The sequence below is a fragment of the Cynoglossus semilaevis genome, chromosome 6 (assembly GCF_000523025.1).
Source record: "Cynoglossus semilaevis isolate Cse_v1.0 chromosome 6, Cse_v1.0, whole genome shotgun sequence".
NCBI lineage: Eukaryota > Metazoa > Chordata > Actinopteri > Pleuronectiformes > Cynoglossidae > Cynoglossus > Cynoglossus semilaevis.
This window is the reverse complement of record NC_024312.1, coordinates 12,424,663-12,446,974: the sequence shown is the minus strand read 5'-3', so window position 1 is coordinate 12,446,974 and position 22,312 is coordinate 12,424,663. Positions and strand designations below refer to the sequence as shown.

Sequence of the window (22,312 nt, the reverse complement as noted above, 5' to 3'; positions counted from 1 at the left end):
GTGAGACACCCATTTGTTGTGTTTGTACCAAACACATTTGCAAAAACAAGTTCACTTTTTCATTTCACTTTACTGACTTTTTAATTTGTCAAATTCCAGTGGGGGTCCTCAGTCTACCTTTGCTATAAGAAGTCTCTGGCTAAAACAAACACCATTGCATACAAAGCAGGTAAACCGCTTACACATGGTGTAATTGTCACAACTCTTTGCTTGATGTGTGGATGTACAGTCATGTTTTTTTTTTTCTATCCGTCCTTATGTCCAGGTCTGCTGTGCAGATACCCTGAAGAAGACTATGAGTCCTTCCCACTGCCTGAGTCAGTGCCTATGTTCTGTCTGCCCATGGGAGCCACCATCGAATGCTGGCCGGCGCACACAAAGCACTCACTGCCTGTTTTTTCTACATTTGTGCTGACAGGAGGCTCTGGAGAAAAGGTGAAACCACCTGCTAGCTGGGGTTACTGAAACTACAACCATCGTAGTTTACATTTGTACTGCAGGACACTGGCAAACGCCAGTTTTTTTAAGACGCATTCCTTTAAGCTTTGCTTCAACTGTTAAGGATTAATGTTAATAATGTTTCAGTACAACTACTCATCTTTGTCTCCCTCTGCCTCTCTGTCCTATGTGTGCAGTAGTATTCCTTCAGGATTAGTTTTTGAATGAACTACAGTAGTACTTAACGTCATTTAGCCCTAATCAACTTCTTAACGCTGCCTGGAATACTAATGGCCCTAATGCTGTGATTGGAATACTTAAAGACCAGCAGTCTTTTTTAAAAGTTCTCTATATAACGTTCACATCCCATCTGCTGAATAATGGATGACTCGTGCAGTACTAGGGCACATTTTTAAAATGCTGATTTTCAGTATTCACTTCATTAACTACAGACCAAATTAAATCAAATTTAGTTGCAAAAGGGAATTTTAAATAACAATTGATCAAAGTGGTCGCATTTGGAACGTTTTCCAGATTTTGGGGTCTCTGAGGATATGCAGTAGAACAAGTTGAAGACAGACAGACACTGAACAGACCTGAATATCAGAGGAGGTCAGGTCTCTATCTGATAAATAAGATGGAGGCAGCACATTTATTGACTTTTCACTGGTCGTCCATTAGGGACATTTCCCTGTCTTTATGGTTTGATCCAAATGTTCGGTACAATAGGATGCTGAAAGCACCCCGTGGAGATTTGCTTTATTCTGACAGTGGTCAGTGGCCCATCCATGACACGACTTCATCACTGAGGATGATAAAACCACATCCCAAAGATTCTCTCTGCATCTTACTGTGAGCCCTAAACCTGACAATTATCAGCAGGTCATACTGTCACTGTGTAAAAGTATGGTGTTTCTGTCTATTATTAATGGCTTTAATGAGAAGATAACACCTAATAAAATGACTGTTACAGTAAGTGTTCATTATGTACTGCTTGTCTCTTAGAACTTTGTATGAATAGTTTGAATATTTGTTGCACAGAGTTTGAAGTGTTGCTCTGTACAGTACGTATGATCGGTGTGTTATTTGTATGGTGGTGTGCAGGTGTACGGTGCAGCCATTCAGTTCTATGAGCCTTGCCCGGAGGAGAACCTGTCGGAGCGTCAGTGCTCTCAGCTCGGTCTGCCGAGCCCTGACCTCAGACCTGACGGGACCAGAAGCGTTTACAGCAACAAGAGCATCTGTCTGCTCTCCCACTGGCCCTTCTTCCAGTCGTTCAAGAGCTTTCTCACTTTCCTCTACCGATACTCCATCTCTGGACCGCATGCTCTGCCCATAGAAAAGTAGGCGAAGATGTACAGATTGATTTGTTTTGTCAACGGGTTCACAGCTGTTTTCTTGCTGACACAGTTGAGCAATGTTTTTAATACATTTTCCTTTTTTTGCCAGGCATGTTTCTCACTTCATGCAAAATGTGCCGTTCCCCTCCATTCAGAGACCCCGTATACTAGTGCAGGTGAGAACAGGTGCCACGTTAATGTATCATATTATTAGAGCTTACATCCTTTACATACTAATGTGTTCTGCGCCTCTCCCTCAGCTGTCTCCACATGACAGTCTGATGCTGAGCCAGCCTGTTTCATCTCCGCTGCCTCTCAGGTGAGAACACAGATTGAATGTGTCAGTGATCACACACAGATGTCCTCTGTTTGCACCTTCCTTCATCCCAAACCTTGTCCTCTTCCTGTTTGCTCTTCAGTGGTGGAAGCCTGTCTACTTTACTCCTGAATTTGGGTCCAAAGAACGCAGCCACACTCCTGGTGCTGGCCGTCACGGAGCACAAGATCCTGGTTCATTCCCTGCGTCCAGCTGTTCTCACCAGTGTTACAGAAGCTCTCGTGTCTGTAAGTCTCCAGCTCCTTCTTTCTTTGTTATTTAAAAATAGCTCTGAAGGTGGGCTTTAATGTGATTAGACTGAAAGTACAAAGGTAGCTGTGTTTAAAGGAAAGGCTCTTGCATTATGAGTCACTGAAAATCACAATGGAGATGTTTCTCAGCCAGTGGTTCCCAAACCTTTTCTGCAGAAAAGACTGATGTTGAGCCCCCCACTCTGACATATTTGTACTTTAAAACTAGTCTTTTCTACAAAACTGTTTATCTAATAAAAAAAATGTAATCACCGCAAACTCCCCTCTGTGAGACAAATTAGAAAATGTTTTTAATTTAATTTTCTTTTTCTTGATGGCTCGCCCCCAGATGGGTCGAAGGCATAAATGTAGAAAAGCGAGTGCACCTAGAGACTGCTACCCAGTTGTTTAGATCCAGTGTAACGATAAATGTCTTGACTCTTTGCAGATGATCTTCCCCTTCCACTGGCCGTGCCCTTACATTCCTCTGTGTCCTCTGGCTCTGGCCGATGTGCTCAGTGCACCCTGTCCTTTCATCGTGGGCATGGACTCTCGGTACTTTGACCTTTATGTGCCCCCGTCTGACATCACTTGTGTAGATCTGGACACCAACACTATCTCTCAGTAAGTGACCCATCACCACCGTTTACTATTGTTCTGTTCTGCTGCGAACACATGAGTAGAGTGTTATCAGTGAGAAGTCCTCTTATGTAAGAATGTGAAGTATACTAGCTGTACATTAAGGCTGCTCCTCCCTAACCCATAAATCAAATGCTGTTTTGTAATTGTATCCTTTTTTCCCAATGTTTCTCTACTCTCCTCCTATACAATGAAAACCATATGGTGTGCTTTCAGGAAAGACGACAAGAAGGCTCTAACGTGGAAAATTCTGCCCAGACGAGCTTGCAAATGTCTCCTAAATTCCCTGAGTAAGATCTGTCAGCAGCTCCTCGAGGGTGAGTCCTGTCGTACGCCGTTATTTTTACACCTGCATGCGTCTATGATTTCTTTAGGTCAGCTCCCCCAATCTCCTGAGTCAGCACAAACCACCGGTTTACCGGCAGAGCCATTATGCTAACGTGGGTTTGAAAAACAACTTAATGTTAAGTGCTTCCCATGAGATACAGAGGATGAAGTGTAATTTAATCTCAGTGGAAGCCACTACTGTTACTCTGTGTAATACACACTCCTCCAATAAACATATGCTGACATTTTATTAATCACCAGCTAACACACAGAACCCGTGTTTTCACGACCCTGTAAATACAATGACACGGGTGAATAACCACAACAAGCAGCAGCCTTGGTTACTCAGTGCTTTAGTCTAATTACCAAAGCAATACTGCATCATGTACGGCTAAATGTAAATTAATAATAATATCACATACTTAGACTCTGTGTAAAACTGTATGCACATTTTTCAATAGGTCACATTAGGTGTTTTTTGTTTTTTTTTTAGTTTTGTCACATTCAATTATATGTGAATTAGAGCTTTATTCTGATGGCGCTTGATTAACGAAAATAAGAATGAATGATTCATACAAGACTTGAGTTTTAATTTTCCTCTATGTCTGAAGTATTCGCTGCACAATTTAGTGTTGATTATGTCTTTAAAAACCATTTAGTAGAAAAGGAATCTGAAGCTAATTGTTGTATTGTTTTCGACTAAAAATAAGTGAAATATTCTTATTTTTTTATAGGCAAAATAAGTGAAATATTCTTATTTTTTTTCTTCACGATTAGAGGCTTGAATTTAATTACATTGCCTTTACAAAAAAATATAAAAATATATAATTGTTAAGTAAAAGTATAACTAATGTGCACTGGACCCTCGGATGGATTCACTCTCCTCGGGGAAAAAGCATGACATTGTACTTCCCAGGAACAAACAGAAATGTTTCTGTTCTTCTCTCAGGCGGTCAGGTGAACCGCGAAGATGTCCAGATGGAGCAAATGGTGACCGACCGAGAGCTTGATGGAGGAAAAAGTCTCCAAACTCTGGAGCTGGAAATTCAGGAGGCCTTCCTGAGGTTCATGGCGGCCATCCTACGAGGCTACCGCTCCTTCCTGCTGCCCATCACGCAGGCACCCTCTGAGAAGACCACAGATGCTAGCTCATTATTTGACCTCCAAGGTGACTGAACCTGTTACCTACTGTAGAATGGTATCTTTGGTGTGTGTATTCCAGAGGGTCCCAACCACTGGCTCCAGAGCAGAACAGGGCCATAAATCATTTTGAGCCTCAACATTTACAACCTTTTCCTTAGTGTTATCAGAATCATGTTACCAAGTACATTTACATATATGCAGAATTTGACTGATTGTCAAATAAGATTATAATTAAAGTCTAGAATAACATATGGTATACTTTTAAAAACAAACAGTGAACAAACGATGAGAAACAGAGGTGTTATATATACCTCGGTCTGTATGTAAGGGTATGTTTGCTGAGAAACTACTTTTCTTGTTTATTGTAATAAATCACGAATGGTGTTCGATCATCACTGTCATGATGACTCGGGTTTGTTAGCTCAATCCTGAGCAGGAAATTGGCTGAGATGCTGTGCTGGACAAACAGCCAAAACAAACGGCTCAGTGTCTCCATAAATCTGCCCACTCTTACAGTGACAGTGAGCAGAGCACAGATAGAGAGCATCTTGCGTCACAGTACAGAATTAATTTCCTGTGTCTTAATCCAGACCATGTACGATGAAGTATTGTTCTAATGGTATGTGAAATGAAATATTTACAATCATATCGTATGTGTCGTAGGCTTCCTGAAGAGCAGAGAGCGCTCCCATCAGAGGTTTTACTCCCTCATGATGAAGACTCAGATGTTCAGCCGTTTCATAGAGGAGTGCTCCTTCGTCAGTGACAAAGACGCTAGCCTGGCTTTCTTTGATGAGTGTGTCGATAAGGTGAGGACACAAATCGTCTTCGGCAGTGAATTTCTCTGCGCGAGACTGTGAACTTGGGACTTCAGATTATGGTACTGCGTATGAACCCACAGTGTCAACGACATGCTGTTGTAGCTCACAGTAACTGATGATAAAAATCAATCAGGATAGCTACCTTCTAGAGCAGGGGTCTTCAAAAGAAGGTCAGCGACCTTTGGGGAATCGGCAGGGAAGTTGTGACATTTTGGTTGAGGACATTTTATTTTGTTTTACATCATCAGTCTAAAAGCCCATGTTAGTATAAACAGGATTGTACCGATTTTTTTTAATGTACTGTTATCAGTTTGTAGCCAAAGAGCATTGAATTAGCCTGCTCTAAAACATGTTTTTATAACGTACTGTGCTTTTAACTGTTTTTTTTTTCTTACTTAAATTCTTCCTTTTTGATCATCATCATCTTCTCTGTCTTCTTCCCTACGCTTGTTTCCCTGCCATCTTCTCTGCTAGCTTTTCTCTAATGGAGGAAAGGTAAGTTAGTGGAGCCTGCTCTCTTGTTCTTTCTACACTGTCTTTTCTTTTTCTGTGCGTTTGGCATGAATTGTAATCTTACTAATTGCCCTGTCCACGGAGCCTAACTCTGCAGATAAGGTTAATGTATGTGTGTAGTCATTATTAATACATCAGAGGCCGGTTGGTTTAAAGTGGAGGGAGAGGAGGAGGTGCATTGGGCATCTATGTGTATCTGCGCAGTATAATATTTCAATGTGTTGATGAGCAGTTCAGCCATGGTGGACTCAGTGGAGTGAGGATATGCAGAGAATTTAGAATATTGGGAAACATCCTCAGTTAAAGCTGACCTTCAGGGATTTGACAGCATTTAATAACACATCTGTTCAACACGTGTTTTGCATAAACTCGCAAAAGACAAAACATCCTCCTCTGTGAAGAAAAAAAAATCCTCTCTGAACATTTGTGCAATCCAGGAGTCACATGTATATCCGGCATAGATGTTGTGAGCTCCTGTATGAATGGCGGTTGCGGTTTATTTTTGAGAAGTGGAAGTACTGCTTCATTGAGCGTCACCGCTGCTGAGGTCGACAACAAGTGTGTGATTGAGAAAGATTTTTGGGGTCTAAGAGGAAGGGCAACAAGCAGAGAAGCACTGAGTGAAATCACAGTCAGGCGAGGAAAAAGAACAGGTCAGCGACTGAATCACACTCTCAACTGAGTGGAGCCAGTTTCTCTGTGGAGCTGCTCAGCTGCAGCCACAGTATTAATGCTTTTGTGAAGCTCAGGTCTAAGATTAGCTTCTAATCAAATCAGATCAGCCAGGTTTTACCATCACAGAGAGCTGCTCACGGCTGATTTTGCCATATAAATAAATACGCTTTTTCTCCCCTCCGTTCATGTTCAAGGCTGTTTTCATCTCATGGGAATGCACAGGATTGAAGGCAGTCGTTAGTTATCTTTTGGTTAAATGAATTATTGGTGGCTAAGTAATAAGCAGCGCTGGCTGCCATGGCAGAAAAGTGATTTCCTGTCCCTATGGAATGACATGGTGTTCTGTCCAAGTCACTGTGGCCAGGAGTTAATTAGTTTTAGAGACTCATGGATACAAGAACTAGCCTTGATGCGTCACTCGTGATCAATGTACTAAAGACACAGGAGATATTTCTGGGTGTGCGTAGCTTATCCACTGACATGTGAGTGTCCTCAGTGATATTTTATGACCTGATCCCAGGGCTAACACAGTGGCAGATGCCACTAAATACTTACTTACTCCAAAATACAAAAATGGAGGAAAAAACAAAACAAAATTGTGTTGTTTTTTTTTCAAACCAGACGGACAGCGAGCGGCAGGAGGAAACCAGACTGATTGAACTGGATGAATCCCACCGCAGTGAGCACACGGTCTACATCAATCCTCCAGAGCTGCCTCCACTACCAGAAGGCGAGGAGCATCCTCTGTGTTACAGGTACCACACTGCACTCATCGACTCATTCCTTTCTACAAAACTGATCACAGTATGTAGAGGTGCTGCACAATACAGGTGTGTGATTAGTAATGAAATCATCAGGTCAGGTGAAAATACATTTATTTAATTTAGTTTAGATAACTAACGTAAGATTATTAAAATAAATTAATTAAGAATAAATAACTATGTTGCCAAATGTTTGTTATTTTTGGTTATAAAGTTAGTTGTAATAATCATTTTGTTGTGGTAGTGCAAAATTGGTGCAGCTCCAGTTTAAACACACGATCTAAAAGACCACGTCTACAGTGAACCTGCAGATCTGTGGACGTATGACCAACTGCTGGCAGGCATCTGTGTTTATGCTGTTATACTATTCTCCTTGGTCTACTTTTGACAGGATCTCAAGAGACACATAACACTTGGCCAACATGGTTCATGTCATGTTCTGTTTTAGTTTACGTGATCATGTACAGCATGAAAGCATATTCGATGCCTCTTTGCAGCTACTCCTGGTTTCCAGTACTTGATGCTGAGCTGCTGGAGCCTCTGGAGGGACAAGGTCCTCCATCGGCCAACATGGTCTCACGCCACAGCAGTCCAGCCAGCCCCACAGCCATCTTCAGACGCTCCAAGCAGGTCAGATGTATAAGCAGTATTTTGATAGGAGACACGAGACATTCCTTTACTAAACTTTTTCTCTTAGTAGTTTTACTGTGACTGCATTAAATTCTACTGAATTTAAAATGCAATTAGGCTTACAAAGATTCCTACTTTTGTATTTCAGGAGATCAAGTCAGCTCAACGCATGGCCAAAACCTACTCCTCCATGCCTCAGATGTGGTCCAAGTGTCTCCTGCGACACTGCTATGGCCTGTGGTTCATCTGCTTGCCTGGATTAGTGAGCACCTCACACTCGAAGGTGCGAGCCCTGCGGACAGCCTACGATGTCCTAAGGAAGATGCAGGACAACAAGTTGCAGGCTCCTGATGAGGTAGAGATCTGGAACAAAAACACAGGAATACAGTAAACCTTTAATATCCAGTCATGTTTTTTTTTTCATTTAAGGATAAATGTGTTAGTGTTAAAGTCTCTTTCATTCTGTTCCAGGTGTGTTACCGTGTGCTGCTGCAGTTATGTGGTCAGTACAGCCAGCCCGTCCTGGCTGTTAGGGTCCTGTTTGAGATGAAAAAGGCTGGGGTCCAGCCCAATGCCATCACTTATGGTTATTACAACAAGGTGTGTGCCCTTGAGAAACACTAAATCTGTCCAAGAAGAAAACAATGTCCTTTCTTGGTACGGTGCCATTGAACACTCCCCATTCTCTCTGCAGGCCGTGTTGGAGAGCACCTGGCCGTCCACCACCAGAGGGGGCCACTTCCTGTGGGGGAAGCTGAGAAACGTGGTCCTGGGTGTGCTGCGCTTCAAGCAAGCAGGAAGAAAGCAACCAACATCTCACAGAGACCCGCAGCTTTCAGGTGAGACGAATAGTGACCTGGACCGGACGGTACACTTCTGAGGAAGACTTGTACTACAACCTCATTTGTCCATATGTCATGTAATACTCTTAATAATAGATGGTAAAACAAAAAAGATGTTTTACAATGTTGCCTCTAGTTAAGATTGTTGACATATACAGAAAATTACTTCATAATTTTACACATCTTGAGAAATGTAATCACATGTTGTGTGGTGTAATTTAAAAAGAGCTTTCGTGTCCTCAAGGCAAGGTCTGATAATGAGGTCAAATCAAGCCTCCTTCTTTCTGAGCCACATTCCTGTAATGTAGTTAATTAGAACAGAGTGAAGGTTTTTTCCTCAGAACACAGGTTTTTAATGTCCTGCCCTGATTCCCACCACAGCCCTGGGACTCATTAGCATAATAACCTGAAGGACTTTAATCAATAGGCTTTTTCACTGTACTGCATGCGTGTGTTTTTGTGCGTACAGAGTGTTTGTGTGCGGGCGTCAGCACGTAAATGGGATGTGATTCATTGAACACATCCTCTGACTTTTGCATTGTGAAATGTTCCGTACTGGTGACAGTTATGAATGGAGTGACGAAAGCCTTTCATTCTCCACACAAAAAAGATAATATAACAATTAAAAGCATTGACATTTTATACAAAGCTGCTGTTATTTTCACACGAAAATATCTCTGGGATTCCTTTTAACCTCCTGTTCTCCTCTTGTGTTTTCTCCTCCTCAGATGGCAGTGACCTCGACACGGTCAGCCACGGCAGCTTGGACAGTGCCAACGACTCTGCTGAGCGGACGTCCATCGACACAGACTTCACCAAAATGGACTCGAGCGATGATGGGTTCAGTACAGGTATGAAGTCGTGACTCTTTCTCCTGGTCTCTCCTGTTTTCTCAGCTCTAACTTCAGCCTTCTACACACATGGATGTTGCCTTTTTTGCCTCTCTTTTGTTAAGCATCTTCACAATATGATCATCATCAATATTTTTTTTTATAATGTTACTTTGAGTTCGTTGCCTTTTTGTTGATCATGAGATGAACACATAAGAAAATGCTTTTTTCTCTTGTCATATTTCAGGTGGCCAGTCAGACCAGGGCTATGATTCACTGTCTAAGGAGGAGGAGAGACTCTGCGTCCGGCCGACTGACAGCACACCCCTGCTGGAAGACAAGGGAGTCAATCAGTCCGGTGAGTTTAATGTTTTCATTTGTCTGCGACACTCCACAGACTGACCATTTCTGCAGAAGTGAATCACTGCTGAATGTCAGCATAATGAACTCCCCCTCCCTGTAAAAGCTGAGCCGTCAAATCACTGTGTGGGTGTGATGGCTCTTGTACCCATCCATCTGCTGATAAATGTTGTTGAGAGACAGTTTCTGAGGATGCATGATTGTGTTACATAAGCGGGAGATTGTGTACATTTGGTTTATAATGTGCTGCACAAAACTATGTAATCTTTCTCTCTTTTTTTTGTCTGTATATGTTAGTCATTACAGTGAAAGAAATGTTTTAAACCAGTGATCCTGAACTCCCGGCCCAGGGGCCACTTGCTCTAGGGATATTTGTTTTTTAAAATTAAAATGCATAAGTTTCTGCACCATAATATTATACATTACTTAACAGTACGTCTGGTACACAAGCTGCAGCCATTAATTTTACAGGCAGCTCAGAGGAGATTATTGCAGGTTATAAATGTCAGTGAAGTCGTTCTGTCAGGGAGAGCAATTTATGTTTTGAGGAGAGAATACGTTGAAAACATTATACCAGTAATGAAAATTATTTGCAGGTAAACTTTTTTCGCATCACTCACCATAGCAAACAAACTAATGTCTGCTGGGATTAATGGATTCCTCAGACATGTTGGAAGTGAGGGCATTAAAGTAATGATGTGGACCAGTGTCCAAAAATACATTTTATTATCAATTCGGGTGGTAAATCTTTTAAAAGCAAATGAGTTTGATTTCTAAAACATGTAATTTTCTCACACTACCTTAAGGAACAGGGTATCCAAACTGCATTCATAGCACCCTCTGCAGGCCAGTGTCTTAGACATGTATTTCTTATGTAAATGAGGTCATGTTTTAAGAGGTTTAACCTCATTTAAATCTCCAACAGCTGAGGTTGAAGTACGGACCAGCAGAACATCTCCCTCTGTCAAATGTTCAAATAAGTCATCAGACTTTATTAAAAAAGGCCTTTTGCCTGTAGCTGTTCGGGTCGCTATAAACAAATGTTCAGCCTTACAGAGTCAGAGATGAATGTGTTGTCGTTCCTCTCCTGTCACAGGCAGTGGCTGCAGGCTTGTTAACATTCCATCTGGCAACACCATTCTGTCTGGAGCCCTTCCAAAAACTGAGAGGCCAAAATCTCTAGACTTATCCGGCGGATTGGAAACGCTGAGGTTCCCAGTGCCTCATGTGGGCTCAGTAAAGCAGCTTCACCTCACTGCTGATAGGCTGCGTGGTGTGAAAGAAGAGGAGGCAGAAACAGAGAAGCCTGTGGTGGAGAGGAGCAGGAGCTGCAGCAACGCTGTGGAGTCGCCCGGTGTTGCTGTGACTGTGAAGAGAACAGGCGTAGAGATGGGATTCGATCCACTGTCGCTAATGGCGTCGGATAGTTTGCCGGAGTGTGAGGAGGAAAAGTGCAGCACTCCAACAACTCCCCGTAACCTTGCCACGGAGATAGAGACGTACATGAACAACCGCAGCAGTCCTCTGAACAGACACTCACCTGCAGACGTGCAGGAGCCCTGCAGCCCCTTGTTTCAATCCTCCTCATCCCCTCAGTCCTCTCACCGACCCACGCCCCTCCAACGCACCAACACACAGATCTCACTGCCCCTCAAATCTCAAGAAAAACTAAGGTCGTCGATGTCACTTCCTCTGGGCGCCTGTATTAAGGACAGAGAGAGGCCCTCGTCGTTTGTGTCACCTTCGTCGCCTACACCCTCCAACTCATCATTTTCCATGGACTCTCTCTTCACACCAACACTGGACATATTCAAGAGCAGCGTCATATCAGCAGGGAAGGGCGTGGCCGAGAAGGCCAGTCGACTTTACTCACGCCTGTCCTCGCAGACATCATTGACACAGGTCAGAAGTCAACACACTTTTTTTTACATGAAGACACATCTGCTAATTACTGAAAGTGATTGGAACTATGGCTAGTTAGTTAGGGTCTTGTTAATGTAGCCATCCAATGTGGAAACAGTGTCAGTTTTTGTGAAACAGAAACATTCGTTTACATTGGTTTGAATTAGAAAACAGTCATGAGAAGAATAAGTAGAAAACCAACCTGAAAACACCTGCTGTGCTGTGTGTTACCCACACAGGTGTTTCACTTATATAACACTGCCTCTCATTTCACTATATATTTATTGAAACCCAATCTACAGAAGTATCAGTGACAGTGACCTAATTGTAATGTGTGATATTTTTCTCTCCTCCTCTCTGTCAGGATGTAAACTGTGACCGGATCAGTGTGTCGTCACTGACCTCTGCTGAAACAGACTGCTCCTGGTTCTTCGATGCCGACTCTGGTCTGGACCCAGATGGCTTCACTTCTCCTCAGCATGGTAACATGACGCGACTCAGGAGGAGCCCTGTTGTAGGCCATGCTAATGCAGGCAGCCCAGTCACACCCAACAGAGTCTTCAGGCACAACTCCTTCTCTGGTAGGTTCAGCGTCCTGCACTTTGATTACCACTATTTTTTTTATTTTTTTTTGCAGCACATTGACAAAAAGTAGTTTGTTGTTTACAGTAGTTGTCTTCTGTTGTGCACAGACACATTTGTTACATTTAGTTGTTGTTCCCACAAACACGCCTACAGAGTCTAAATTTACACTGAGTGATGGAGAGACTTAGATGTTGCTTCAGCTGAAAGTAGGCCAGCAGGGATCGAAGCTTCTTCCTACTGGTGTAGTTTTTCTACACTGAGCCACAGACACTGTTCTACTCAAGAACACATAAACTGTTCTTTCAGAGGAATAGGTGTGAGACACAATTCCCTGAAGTCATTGATCTCCCACTGCTGAAACACTTGTTGTGTTCATTTTCTTCTGTCCACGTCTCATATGAATGCTCTGTAAAGACCACGTCAAAACTTGGACCTGTCTCTAATAAATGAATCCTTCACCATCTGTAGGTGGTTTGGCAATTTCCTGCAAATCTCCTCACACTTCAGATGCCTCCCCCGACACCGGCCGCTTCCAACCCAGCCCCAGTTACACCCTGGAGGTAAGGTGGTCACGACACCCGGTAAATCTACTGAGTCGTGATCAACTGTTGTGCTTCTTCTGATTTTTTTTTTTCCTTTTTCTTGTAGGTTCAGATTTCCAGTTGTTCTCTGTGTAAGACCTGCGACTCTCTGGTGTATGATGAGGAGATCATGGCTGGCTGGACAGCCAACGACTCCAACCTCAACAGCACTTGTCCTTTCTGTGGTACAGCCTTTCTGCCTTTTCTCAATGTGGAAATTAAAGACCTTAGACCACCGTGCAGGTACGAACCTTTCTTACATCCACCACAATATGTTGCCTATTTGGTGCCTAAATGTTTTTATCGTGAAGAGGGACAGAGTCTGTGCAGCTCAGATTTGGAGTATGTCACATATTTTACTGCCACAGTTTTACTACTTTACCTGTAAAGACAAACCGATCACATCCACGATGTTTGATAAACACCCAAACTAAAATATTTACAACGAGCAGCTGTAGAACGGTAGGTAGGATGTTAGAGAACTCCAATTCTTCATCAACATCTGCAACCCTCTTCTTTGTCCAGACCCAGTTTCTGGCAGTAATGCCTCGGATGTTTCTGCACACTCTGACAAAAAACTCTTTTACCCCTGCGATCTATTTCAAGATAAGTCTGTTTCTTCCTCCAGGTCTCCTCAGGAGAGCAAGGCTGTTCCAGAGGAGGACGTTTCTGACTCACTTAACAGTGAGATTAAAGCATCTCCCAAAGACTGTGCCGCTCCTTCATCCACAGCTGTCCCACAGAGGCAGGAGGTCAGTGGGACTGCAGGAAACTCCTCCTCCTCTGCTCCGGTGACGGTGCCATACCTGAGTCCTCTGGTTCTGTGGAAGGAGCTGGAGAGCCTGCTGGTGAATGAGGGAGACCAGGCCCTGTCCTCTGCCACTGTTGTCGACCAACACCCTATCGTCTTCTGGAACCTCGTGTGGTATTTCCGTAGACTGGATCTGCCAAGTAACCTGCCTGGTCTCATTCTGGCCTCTCAGCACTGGAGCAGAAAGGAGCAGGTAAATATGTCATACATATATCACTGCGTAATCAACACAGTTTATTCGGTTTATATATATATACCACTAGTTCATATGTAGTGCAATTTGTGTTTTGCAGTACACAAATGCATATGTATATAGACATACCACAAGTAATTACAATGGCCTACTGTGTACTCCGGTTGCTAAGCAACGACATATCGTTGCCATACTCACTGGGTTTTGTGTTTCTGTGCAATGACAATAAAGAAAGTCTAAGTCTACAGGGAATGTACAGGGTCCCTGCAGAGGGCGCTATAAAGCTGGGGTCCCTGGCACTCTATTTTGTGCCACAACCAGTTACATAAGACAATATTTTCATGACCAGTCATTGATAATTAAATATGACAAATGAAAAGATCATGATCATGAAAACAAATACGAAGTGCAAAAACAAAAACCCTTTGAATATGAAATGGCTGAATCACTGGGTTATCTGTGTTTGTTTCTGTCACGTGCCATCCCGTTTTGCAGCCTTTAAGTTGGAATTAAAATACAACTTGAACTGATTTAAGTTCGAACTCTACAAATTATGGCTTTTGTTGTATGTTGTAAATTTTGAACGTTTTCTCCTCCCCCAGAGCGTTTCGTCAGAGGACAGTAAACAGGTGCTCGTAAGGATAATGTGGGACAACCTGAGGCTTCATCAAGACAAAGTTCAACCCTGCTACGTCCTGTGGAACGCACATTGTAAGTCACTTCACCGTCTGGTTCAAAAGTCAAAGACTTACCACTGAAGTAACTTCTCACGGCACTGCTGTGAATAATCAAGGTCAGACGTTCCTATGCAAATTGAGTAGTTCATATGAATTAAACAGGGACCTCGTGCATAATTCCATCTACATTTCCACAGTTAATGAAGAACAGAGACGAACAAGCCTTTGATGAGTGTATATTTTATCTGTGTGGGCAGGTGCCAACTCCCTGATTCGCTCCGGGCTGTGTGAGGAAGGACAGCTCTTTACTGTGGAGCTCCTTCAGGGCTTTGTGAGGAGCATTAAGAAGAGTGATGTCTATCAGCCCATGAGCCAGATCATCCAGCTGCTGGGACCAGAGCTGGGCTTCAAAAGACAGAGGTAAGGAAATAAAAACAACACTCCTCGTAGAATCACTGAGTGAAAAACATGTCAGAGAAATGGTTTAATGACAGCTGCTTTCTTTTCTTTTCCAATAAAGGAGTCTCTATAGAGATTTGCTGTTCCTCACACTGGTGGCACTGGGGAAAACCAACATTAACATAAGTAAGTTGCAGAGCTTGTCTGTTCTTCCAATGACTCTATCACAACATTACCACGGGGCAAAAAGAAAACTTTTTGTGATTATGATTCTCCACAAGAACAAGTACGTTTTTATATATATATATATATATATATATATATATGGCAGTGATGTGTAGGCAGCCTCACTCTGTGTGTAGTGGGGTGATGTGCAGTGTGTAGGTATGAGCTGAACCCAAACCACAGTGACGACAGTGAGCAGCATGTTTTTTTATTTGATTTTCTTATTTTCTTCTCTCTAACAGATGTTATATTTCAAGCCAAAAGGAAGTAAATATTTCTGAATTAAACAAAACGTCTTCAGACTGATACTGTGGTCACAATGGACAATAAATCATTAAACTAAGGATATTAAAAAAACTCTCTGTATAGTTAACACAGCCAGAGAACTTTACATCAAAGCACATTTCAGTTGAAAACACAGACCGATACTGGTATTGGTGAACCTCACGACTGGGTCAGTAAACTGTCCGTCTTTGTTTTTCCATGTGAAGTTGGACAACTTTTGGGGAAAATGTTGGACTTTTCACTTATCAAAACTTAAATTTCTCACCACTCTCTTTATCTGCAGATGCTTTTGATCGGGAGTACAAGCTGGCTTACGATCGACTCACACCCAACTTAGTCAAACTGACACACAACTGTGACAGGCCCCCCGGACCAGGGGTCATGGAATGCAGGAGGACTTTTAAGGAACCCAGTCTGTGAACCATTTCTCTTTATTATTTTGACTTTGACATTTTGATCACTGCTGCTGATTTTTAGGTCTTTACTTTTATGGACTTTTATAGCTCACCTGTCTGAGCTTATGGAGAAGCACAAGTTATATAAAAAAAAAGACAATAATTGTACAACAACTGCCACAGGGGTACTTTGTAAAGCTTTGCTGTATTTTCACCAAAAACAGTAATCGAACATTTCTACATTAAAAATACAAATCTGTAATATTTCTATATATATTTGTACATTCTGTTAAAATTCTTTAAAAAAAATTACCTTAGTGTTTAGACTGTTGTTACCTGTACCTGACATTTTCTTTTCTACGAAGCACTTTGACCGAATCAGCTCATAGCAGTGTGAGACTTTACCTAATACAGTGTTCCACTGAATTCAGTCTGACACAGTTAAACCCATTAACTGAGCACCGGCTTCTCCACACACCTAAATACACACATTTACATATAACGTCATTTCTTAATCAAAAAAGAAAGTTCTCAATTAATGTAAACTATATGAACATTTATTTTTTTGTATCATTTTGTACAACATTGAATCCAAAAAGGGACAACATGTCTGTTATTTATTTGTCATTTAATGAAATATATCTTTTTTAGAGTAGTGAGTGAATAACCAATGTGTTAAATGGGACCATGAAGGAAATGTTTCCTTGACCGCAGTACAATCACACTATGAGTTATGTAAATATTTAGAACGTGAAAGTGTCATGTTCATTTTAACAACAGGTCTTTTCGATGAGAAAGATTGCTGTAATGACATCGTTGAACATTGGTGTACAGGTGATTTCTTTCTCGTGTCACACGTGTTTATCATTCATCAATGTTTGGACAATTGTGCACTTTTATTGGTCAGTTTTTATCACTTATAAAAGAGACTGTTCTAACAGATGGCAGTGCAAGTGCTTTGACCTTAGAATTACTGTTTAGGCTGCAAAGGTCACAACTTTGACCCTCAACTCTTTCAGTGTTAAATTACCGTGTCATTTTTCTCCCACATCCCTCAGTTTAACTGACTAATCCTGCCTCTGCACGTGGTCAACGTGCACATGCTGAACCTAAACGTCATTATGACTAATAATATGATTAAAATGCTGGAATAAATAATATATATGAAAATAACACTGGTTACACAGAATATTTATACATATATCACCTTGTAAGTTGTACTTAAAGCACTGAAGACCAAAAATACTACACGTTGTTTACACAGTATCTATGTATTTATCCCTCGTATCACAGATACTAATTTGTATGTTTGTTTGGGTTTTTTTTAATCAAAACAGGAAACAACGTTCCCTGGCTGGATCTGTACGTTGCTTTCATGTATTAATAAACATTTATTCTGTGGATGTTATGATGGAAGTTATATTTTTGTTTCTTTTTTTCCTATTTGGAAAAAAATATGTGATATGTGTCCTCCCTTCCCACTTACTCCCTACTTTCACCACAGATGTGTTGGAACAATGTCATCTGCAAACATCGTGACCATGGAGTCTCCTGTCTGATGTCATCTGTCAACCTGTCAATCACTCTAGCAAACGGAGAGAGGTAACCCCACTCTTAACTTGAACCCACTTGTCATTCCATCTCAGTGTCCTGCTCCACCCTCACATACTTCTCTGCCACTCCTGACTTCCTTTTACAATGTGTTAATTACAGCTAACCCTCAGCTTTAATTATATCCTTTGAAGCCTTTTTTTCCTGAACATTGTTGTTCATTTACATTTTGTACTAAAATAGAATCGGTTTATCATTTACTGCTGTTATAAAAACAGTTATTGCTGCCTTTAATTGCTAAAAGTAAATATGGAACATAACCCAGAAAATCAGGATAAATGATCCAGACGCTCCCAGTACACATGATTACAGTACACAGAGTGACATACATGGGTATCGGTCAGAGTTCCTGAGGGCCTCAGTTCAGATGGACACTGGGCAGATGATGATCCGATCCTCCAGCATCACACTCAGCACCAGGAAGATGAAGTAGAGGAGAAACATGGTGGAACCCAGCACCTTGTTCATCTTCCACTTACAGGTTGCAATAGAGATGATGACAAAGAGGAGCATTAGGAAGAGGAGCACGATGGCACAGAACAGTCCGTTGCTGCTGACGGCCACTGGAGCAAAACCGTGGCCAACCGAGTACAGGAGCCACGGCACCGGCAGACTGTGAAGCAAAGTGACAGAGTTAATCAGACAGAGTGGGCTCAAAATATGAAGCAGTTAGGAACATTTTCTTCATCTTTGACAGCTCACCCCACAGTGATGTCAAAGATGTTGCTGCCCACAGAGCTGGATACGGCCATGTCTCCCAGGCCTTTTCGTGCCACAATCACACTGGTTATAAGATCAGGAATGGACGTGCCTGCAGCCAGGATGGTGAGGCCCATTATCTCCTCTGAGATGCCGATGGTTTCCCCCACCTACAAGAGAACACCAGGTTTTTACACAGTTTTTTGTTTTTTGTTTTTTTTACATTATTTATACAATTATAGGGTTGGTAGAAGGTTTGAAGATTTGACCTTGTTGAATTTGTATCTGTTATTAAGCACACTATCAGCATTTTTCTAAAAATAAAAAACAATCAAATTTGATTGTCTAACTTACCTGATGAGCCCACCACACCATGAGGTAGGAGAAAATTGCAATCCACAGAATCGAGCCCAGAAATGTGACCACAAAGAATTTTCTGAATTTCTGTTTGGGAAATGGTTTAAAGATTAACCTTTAGCTCAGTTGTGTAGAAAGCTGCTGACATCAGACTGTGCTCACCTGGTTCCGAACATCAGGGAGAGTGAGCCACAAGGGGAAAACTATAGGCAGTAAGAAGAGGAAGGTGGTTTGTTTCTGCCACGTGTCCGGCCATTCCAAAGACAGAGGCTCATCGTCCTGCTCTTCTTCATCGTCATCATCATCAGGATCTTCATCCTCACTGGACTCATCACTGTCTTCATCACTGCTACTGTCATCACTATCCGAATCTTCAGAGTCGTCCGACTCCTGCTCATCCGGTGGAACCTTCTCCTGAAGTGTTTGTGAAAAAACGATGATGAATGACAGTAGAGAATTAAGAGACTTTTTTTAAGCTCTGTACTGTGCCTAAAGCTGTGTTTGGAGGGTACCCTCATGTCCTCTGGTTGCTCCTTCTTCTCTGTATCTTTAGCTGGCGCAGGCTCTGGCTGCGTGGTCTGCTCATTCTTTTTACCTCCTGCAAAACACAACCGATAGAATGTGGTTTTTCCAAGCATTGTCTATGTATACTGTATATAACAGAACTACAGTATATATACAAAGATTTGAACAGTGCACCACATTTACAGCCTTTCACATTACCTTCATTTTTCTCTTGAGTTTTGCTCTTTTCTTTCCGACTGGCTACATTAGTCAAACTGTGTGCCTTATCTTTAAATTTCCCTGTGGATGGTTAGAAATCAGAGCAATCATTAAAAGGAACGCACAAGGAACAAATGTGGGCGTGTAAAAGTAAGAAAGTAAGAAAACACTGCATGGTGCGGTCATTACGCCTCTTTTATATATTTTTTTATTTGTAGATATTTGTCTCATCTCTCGGGTCTTCCAAGGTCGGACCCTCCACTGACCCCTGTCCTCCACCTGTGTGTTTCACCCGAATCTCGTTATTGAGCCACACTTGTTTGTAACCTGCCTACTACGACTACCGCAATGTCAACTCTGTTTCTAAACATCTCCTGATTTAACTCTAAGTTTTTTAAATCCTGCATTCGGGTCCTTTGCTCAAACCTGGCTTTCAAAGCACAATTCATTCATTCATTCAGTAATTGTTAACTGTGATGTAATTTATTGTTCTATGCCCTTAATAGTCTTTAACACAGTACAGTCCGAGGGGAAACATTTATCTACTTAGTATTCATCCTAACACAGAGCTGCTGCCACACATCTCATTTTCTAGTCCCTTCACAATCGTTGTAGATCATTCATTACACACGGGGCTGTCGTCTGTCATTCACCTTCTCCAAGAGGGTCCAAGGTGTGAATCATGAGGTGGAAGATGGTGTTCCTCATGGTACTGTTGTGTAAAGAAGCTGAACTCCCCCCTCTCTGTAGAGATGGTTTCAACTGAGGAAAAACAGACAGAGAGTGTGTATCATGGCTGCCGCCAACGGAAACAGGCGCAGAGCAGTTTGTTTTGTTCTGTTTAGGGGTTTGAAGGGTTACATGAAAGTTCACGATGATTTCAATATAAGTAATAAGGAGGTTAACTCTACAGTGTTGGACTGCAAGAATGGTGGATGAAAACTTTCTCTCTGTCATTGATTTGTTTAGACTGTAGAATAATATTACCTTTAACCGGGTCTGGTCCTCAGGAGCAGGAGGGACACTGTCTTCACCGTCCCCATTTGTCTGTGTGCAACATTTTTTTGGAGTAGTAATCATCCAGTGATTTTTAAGAAAGAACCAAAATTATTTTGGACACATTTTTTTCTGTTCTTCCCACATTCTCATTTGATTCAGTAAAACTCAAAATACACCATAATACAAGACATGGAGGTTTTTTTTTTTTAATGGACACAGCCCTCTGCTGGTAGACTGTTGCAAATAGCCTAAATGTGTAGCTTCACTTTTAGTAGCAGCATCATAACAATAGAAGTCAATAGGAAAACTGAAAAACTGAGGAGAAAATTCCCTTTGTGTGTAGAAAACCCAAAGCTATAAAAATTAAACAAACACATTCAAATGATAAGATAAAAGGCACAAAACATAGACTCAGATCAATACAAAGGGTTTTCCCCATCGACCTTCATGTTTACAGTTTCCTGATTTACTTCCAAAGCATCACTTTTTGCAGATTTATTAAAAAGGTCTTATATATATATATCTTATATATAATCTATGTGTAAAAAATAATGTTTATACTGAGAGTGAAAATGTTCACCCAGGATCATTAGGATTACACAGAGTATGTGTTGTGGATTGCTACAGTACACAGAGCTGAACCTCTGGGATTATTCACTGTAGCTGATTAACTTTAGCTCACTTTAGCTTTTAGTTGTGCTAGTTATTACCAATATCTATTTTCTAAATAATTTAGATGTAAATAAAGATGTGTATTAAAGGGAAAAAAAAATCAACCCAGACACATTGTCCTAATAGTGCTTACCTTTTCAGGCTCCTCCACAGCAATGATTCTGACAATGTCTCTGTGTTTGTAGAGTTGGTTTTTAAAGGCCTGCTCGAGCTGCACGTTGAACTTCATAAATATCACATAGAGCGTGTAACCAGCCACCAGCATCATGCTCTCCCACCACATGATGACATTGTCCAGAAAGAAGATGATGAGCATGATCAGGTCAAATATGTAGAACGATACATCCCTGAACAGTGGCCACCAGGTCAGATGAAGCACCTCCCGGGAAAACAAGGCACACATTCCAATCACAAACAAAATGTTAAAAACTGCCGAACCAACTATTGTGCCAATGCCGACATTGCTGTGGGCTATGAAGACGCCGATCAAGGATGTGAAAAGCTCCGGGGCAGAACCTCCGGCTGCCATGAAGGTGGCTCCTGCCACATCATCAGAGATACCTAACTTCTCTGTGATTGCCCCCAGCGCAGGAACAAAGAACTCATCACACACAATTGCAAGTGACACAAACATGTACATCATCCCGAATATGTGCAGGATCACCCAGCCGCGTCTGCGGTCTTCCACAGAGAAGATGTCCTCAGGGTATTCACCCTTAACATGTGGGGCCTCATCAGGAGAAGCAGGAGTGATGGTGGTGAGAGGAGGAGCCGGAACTGGAGTAGGGAGCGGAGGATCGGGGGCCACATAGATGCAGTACACTAAAGTCCGGTTTGTGGTCGTCACTTGTGGAACATCAGTTGGAGTCGATGACTTCAAATCTGAAGTAGTTTCATACTTGTTTGCCCCATTTATTGTAGGTGTTGTCTGGTCTGTAGGCTCTGGGTCATGAGTTGCAGTGAGGGGTTCTTCTAACCCTTCTGTCTTTATGGTGACTTCATCCAGCCCTTCTGTTGAGCCCTCTTCAAAAGTCTCTCCAATCTGAGGTAGTGGATAAGTCCTGGACAGTCTGGTGCTAATGGTCAGTTGGTAAATGGTGCACAGAAAAACTCCAGAAAGCAGAAACAGAAACCGACTCAGCTGCAGCCTCTTCCTTCTTGTAGAATACATTTTAGTCCAGAGCAGTGTTTTACGACCGTCTAAGTTTTAAGGTGCATAATGAAGGAGCTCTTGTTGGTGAGCACTCTTGTCCCCTCAGCAAACACTGGGGTGACAGATTTTGAAGCTCCGCTGATGTGATTCATGCCACAA

The 22,312-nt window shown here is 42.0% G+C and overlaps 2 protein-coding genes across 5 annotated transcripts in view; one reads left to right on the top strand and one right to left on the bottom strand.

Moving 5' to 3' along the window:
• Positions 1-17,342, top strand: part of dennd4a (DENN/MADD domain containing 4A) — a 23,081-nt gene extending 5,739 nt beyond the window's left edge. For 2 of the 4 annotated variants that reach the window (XM_008312087.3, XM_008312086.3), the window contains exons 4-30: positions 100-169; positions 266-435; positions 1,543-1,781; positions 1,888-1,954; positions 2,039-2,097; positions 2,198-2,342; positions 2,794-2,969; positions 3,201-3,301; positions 4,261-4,479; positions 5,118-5,263; positions 5,750-5,770; positions 7,085-7,218; positions 7,722-7,854; positions 8,003-8,209; positions 8,326-8,454; positions 8,549-8,693; positions 9,425-9,547; positions 9,774-9,884; positions 10,983-11,788; positions 12,153-12,369; positions 12,842-12,933; positions 13,022-13,197; positions 13,583-13,958; positions 14,561-14,669; positions 14,893-15,055; positions 15,156-15,220; positions 15,828-15,964. In XM_008312087.3, the coding sequence (XP_008310309.1) occupies positions 100-169; positions 266-435; positions 1,543-1,781; positions 1,888-1,954; positions 2,039-2,097; positions 2,198-2,342; positions 2,794-2,969; positions 3,201-3,301; positions 4,261-4,479; positions 5,118-5,263; positions 5,750-5,770; positions 7,085-7,218; positions 7,722-7,854; positions 8,003-8,209; positions 8,326-8,454; positions 8,549-8,693; positions 9,425-9,547; positions 9,774-9,884; positions 10,983-11,788; positions 12,153-12,369; positions 12,842-12,933; positions 13,022-13,197; positions 13,583-13,958; positions 14,561-14,669; positions 14,893-15,055; positions 15,156-15,220; positions 15,828-15,964 (4,536 nt within the window). Of the gene's footprint in view, positions 1-99; positions 170-265; positions 436-1,542; positions 1,782-1,887; positions 1,955-2,038; positions 2,098-2,197; positions 2,343-2,793; positions 2,970-3,200; positions 3,302-4,260; positions 4,480-5,117; positions 5,264-5,749; positions 5,771-7,084; positions 7,219-7,721; positions 7,855-8,002; positions 8,210-8,325; positions 8,455-8,548; positions 8,694-9,424; positions 9,548-9,773; positions 9,885-10,982; positions 11,789-12,152; positions 12,370-12,841; positions 12,934-13,021; positions 13,198-13,582; positions 13,959-14,560; positions 14,670-14,892; positions 15,056-15,155; positions 15,221-15,827 lie in introns of all 4 variants that reach the window. The other 2 variants (XM_008312083.3, XM_008312085.2) reach the window with 2 other exon arrangements.
• Positions 16,030-22,312, bottom strand: slc24a1 (solute carrier family 24 member 1). The gene is made up of 9 exons (XM_025056250.1): positions 21,134-22,312; positions 20,317-20,376; positions 19,983-20,091; positions 19,330-19,410; positions 19,061-19,201; positions 18,769-19,028; positions 18,604-18,693; positions 18,253-18,419; positions 16,030-18,163 (listed from the first exon to the last, which is right to left on the bottom strand). Exons 1-9 carry the CDS (start codon positions 22,169-22,171, stop codon positions 17,914-17,916), a joined length of 2,196 nt encoding a protein of 731 aa, XP_024912018.1. The 5' UTR covers positions 22,172-22,312; the 3' UTR covers positions 16,030-17,913.

What these genes read in the sequence shown, in the direction of transcription:
- slc24a1 (XM_025056250.1), bottom strand. Translation starts at nt 22,171, where the DNA reads ATGTATTCTACAAGAAGGAAGAGGCTGCAGCTGAGTCGGTTTCTGTTT. An exon ending in AGGACCAGACCCGGTTAAAG is followed by an intron (nt 20,092 to 20,316) that starts GTAATATTATTC and finishes GTTTTTCCTCAG; the next exon opens with TTGAAACCATCTCTACAGAG. An exon ending in TCCCTGATGTTCGGAACCAG is followed by an intron (nt 18,694 to 18,768) that starts GTGAGCACAGTC and finishes TTTCCCAAACAG; the next exon opens with AAATTCAGAAAATTCTTTGT.